Source organism: Otolemur garnettii, unplaced genomic scaffold (genome assembly GCF_000181295.1).
Source record: "Otolemur garnettii isolate 467f Iridium unplaced genomic scaffold, OtoGar3 scaffold00066, whole genome shotgun sequence".
NCBI lineage: Eukaryota > Metazoa > Chordata > Mammalia > Primates > Galagidae > Otolemur > Otolemur garnettii.
Genome location: NW_003852461.1, coordinates 2,004,861 through 2,008,070, shown reverse-complemented (window position 1 = coordinate 2,008,070; position 3,210 = coordinate 2,004,861). Strand labels below are relative to the sequence as shown.

Sequence of the window (3,210 nt, the reverse complement as noted above, 5' to 3'; positions counted from 1 at the left end):
GAACTGGGGCCCAAGAGGGAAAGGGATGTGCCCTGGCCATCAGCCTTTGTGTCTGACTGATGTCCCCCACAGCAGAGAGTCCGGCACCTGGGAGCAGGAATAGCAGAGCAGACTCCCCAGGGGGCCAGATGTGGGCCCACAGGCAGCAGAGCTAGGCTGGGTGAGCCTCGGGGACAGCAAGGAGCACCGCCAGCAGAAGCACCCTCTTCCATACCCAGTTTCTAAATCTAAGACTTGGGTCTCAGAGCCTGATGGGCTAGGAGAACCCTCTGCCTCCTGGGTGGGCTTCCTCCTGATGTAGGAAGGAAGGCCGAGGGGCCCCAGCTGGCAGGCACAGCTGCAGCCTGGATCCTGTTGCATCAACATGGCTGTGTATACAGATAACACCCACTCCTGCCCCCTGCACTGGTGCTGGGCTGGGTGGGAAGGAATAGACTGGCCGAGAGCATCCTGAGACCTGGCCTGATTCCAGCTGACCACTAACTCACTGCGTGACCAGGCAGGTCGCTTGGTCTCTCTGAGATCCAAGTTTCTCATCTGAAAAGTGAAGGTTTGGCTGGATAGTCCCCGAGGCCCTGCCCTTCCCTTTAACAGTTGCTGCAAACTGAGGTCTGACAACTGGACTCAGTCCCCCTGTCAAACACTAGCCTCACAGTGTGAATACTCCTGCATTCTTTAACTGGGGATGCATTTTCCCTCTAAGCGCAGGAAGAAGCACATCCAGGTCCCAGGCCAGCTCAGGGACCTGAAATACCTCATAGGTGCTTAGAGCGTGGCATGGGAGGAAGAATGCAACTCTTGTCCCTTTCTAGCTGTGCACACCTCACCTTCCGTTTTTGCAGACACAACAGTAACTCTTATCTTGGCAGCAATAGAATAATAGGAGATGACAAACGCAGGCCCGTGGCAGGTAGGCTACTCCATCCTTTGCTCCGTAAATAAGTACAGAATAAGGGCGTGCATAATGCGTATAGCGTTGTGTGCATGACATTCTCCAGGGTAAAATAAAAACTGGTTCTTGAGGAGAGTTGACCCTTTTTTATATATAAGCACATATACATACAAAACATAACAGATACACACTGTATCTGTTATGTTACAGATACAGTGTGTATTGGGGGGCACCAATAATTTAAAAGGTTGAGAAATGCTTCTTCTTTTTATTTTTTTAAGGCAGGGTCTCACTGCCACTCAGGCTGGAGTGCAGTGATATGATCATAGCTCACTCCAACTTCCACCTCCTGGGCTGAGTGATCCCCTTGCTTCAGCCTCCTGAGTAGCTGAGACTATAGGCCGTACCACCATGCCCAGCTAATTTTAAAATTTATTTTTTCTTTTTTGAGACAAAGTCTTATTATGTCACCCTTGGTAGAATGCCGTGGCGTCACAGCCCACAGCAACCTCAAACTCTTGGCTTAAGCGATTCTCTTGCCTCAGCCTCTCAAGTAGCTGGGACTACAGGCACCCACCACAGTGTCCGGCTATTTTTTATTGCAGTTGTCATTGTTTAGCAGGCCCAGGCTGGATTTGAACCCACCAGCCTTGGGGCATGTGGCTGGCTCCATAACCACTGTGCTAAATTAGGCGCTGGGCCTCATTTTAAAATTTTTTATAGAGACAAGTCTGGCAATGTTGCCTAGGCTGCTCTCTAACTCCTTGCCTCAAGCAAAGTGCTGGTATCAGGTATGAGTCACTGCACCCAGCTGAGAAATGATGTCTCAATGCACCCCTTTGCCCTTAACCCTCTCCATGCCTTTGCACAAGAGCTCTTCCAGTGCCTAAAATGCTCTCTCCATGTCCACTTAGGGAAAGTTGACATTTACTGTGCAGCTACTATGTTCCAGGCACTAGGCTAGTGTCCTCTGAGAAAGAAAATGATTGAGAGCATGGACTCTAGCACTCTGGGTTCAAGTCCCAGCCTGACACCAACTAGCTGATGTCAAATTACTTAACATCTCCAGGGCTCCACTTCCTCCTCTGTAAATGGAACAACAGTACCTACCTGGAAGGGCTGCTGGAAGGATTAAAGGAGTCAATATATAAAGCACTCAGACCAGTGCCTGGCAATGACAAATACTAAATATGTGCTTGCTCTTATTGCCGTTCCTACTATTCCGTATTATTTCAGGTGAAGAAGCTAAGTCTTAGTAGGGTTGCATGACCTACTTGAAATCTCCCTGCCAATTTGTGATAGAACCAGGATAGAAGCCCAGTGGGTGTAACTCCTGTGCCTGGGCTCTTAACCCCTCTGCCATTATGCTCCATACTATGCTGACCTAAGCTGCCTCCTCCTGCAGGAAGCCTTCCTGGATTTCTCCATGTCTCCACAGACTATGTCTGCCTCTCTCTCATAGCTCTAACTACTCTGATTTGTCATTATCTATCTCTATCATGAAGCTTTAAACTCATTTAGGACTGCACTAGTCGGCTTCCATGCCCCAGGGGACAGGGCAAGGTGTAGTCAGAGAAGGAATCCCAGGAGAGTTGGCTAAGAAAACACTGGATGGTGTGACTGGGCCCCCACCTGTGGTCCCCACACATTGCCCCACCCGGCCCCACTGACCTGCAGCTCTCCTTCTACAAGGACTCCACGGTGAGATAGTACAGGTCTCTGGAGAAATGGTATGGGTCCCATTGGGGCAGCCCCTGGGTGCTGGGTGTGATGGACCATAGCAGGCCTAAGCGCAGCAGCAAGCCCCCCAGGCCACAGCAGAAGAGGCTGAGCGACCTGAGCAGGGGGCTGGGGGCCTCAGGACTGGGATCTCAGTGGGTGGGGCCAGCTGGCTAGTCTGGGCACCTGCAATCCCTTCACTCCACCAAGTGAAGCAGAGTGTCCCAGCCACCAGAACCACTATGCTGCTGACTGTCAGGCAGCAGCAGATGATGGAGGCCACGTAGCCCCATCACACATCTGGACGTGGAAAAGAATGAAGAGAAAATGGGCCACGTGAAAGGTACTGGAGACCGGGTGTTTGTCCTCCTGTGAGGTCACCATGCAAGCTTGGAGAGGGCATTTGACCCCTCTGTGCTTCAGTTTCCTCATCTGTGAAACAGAGCTAATGCCCTGTCTTTGCAGGGCTATTCTGTAGGTCACAGATACCATGCCTGGGACGCAGTAGGCGCTCAGTAGGTGTGGCTGCCTTCACTCTGGGCCTCTTTCCAGGCCTCAGGAAGGAGGGTGAACACGTGTTGGATCTAGAAGGCCACCAG

General features: G+C 51.3%; 1 protein-coding gene across 1 annotated transcript in view; it reads right to left on the bottom strand.

Moving 5' to 3' along the window:
• TMEM61 (transmembrane protein 61) overlaps positions 1-2,923 on the bottom strand; it is a gene marked incomplete at its 5' end in the record, with an annotated part of 3,207 nt that extends 284 nt beyond the window's left edge. Inside the window, 3 exon segments of the mRNA XM_012807180.2 lie at positions 2,564-2,756; positions 2,759-2,899; positions 2,902-2,923. Of these exon segments, the coding sequence (XP_012662634.2) occupies positions 2,564-2,756; positions 2,759-2,899; positions 2,902-2,923 (356 nt within the window).
• Positions 2,924-3,210: the final 287 nt, after the last annotated feature.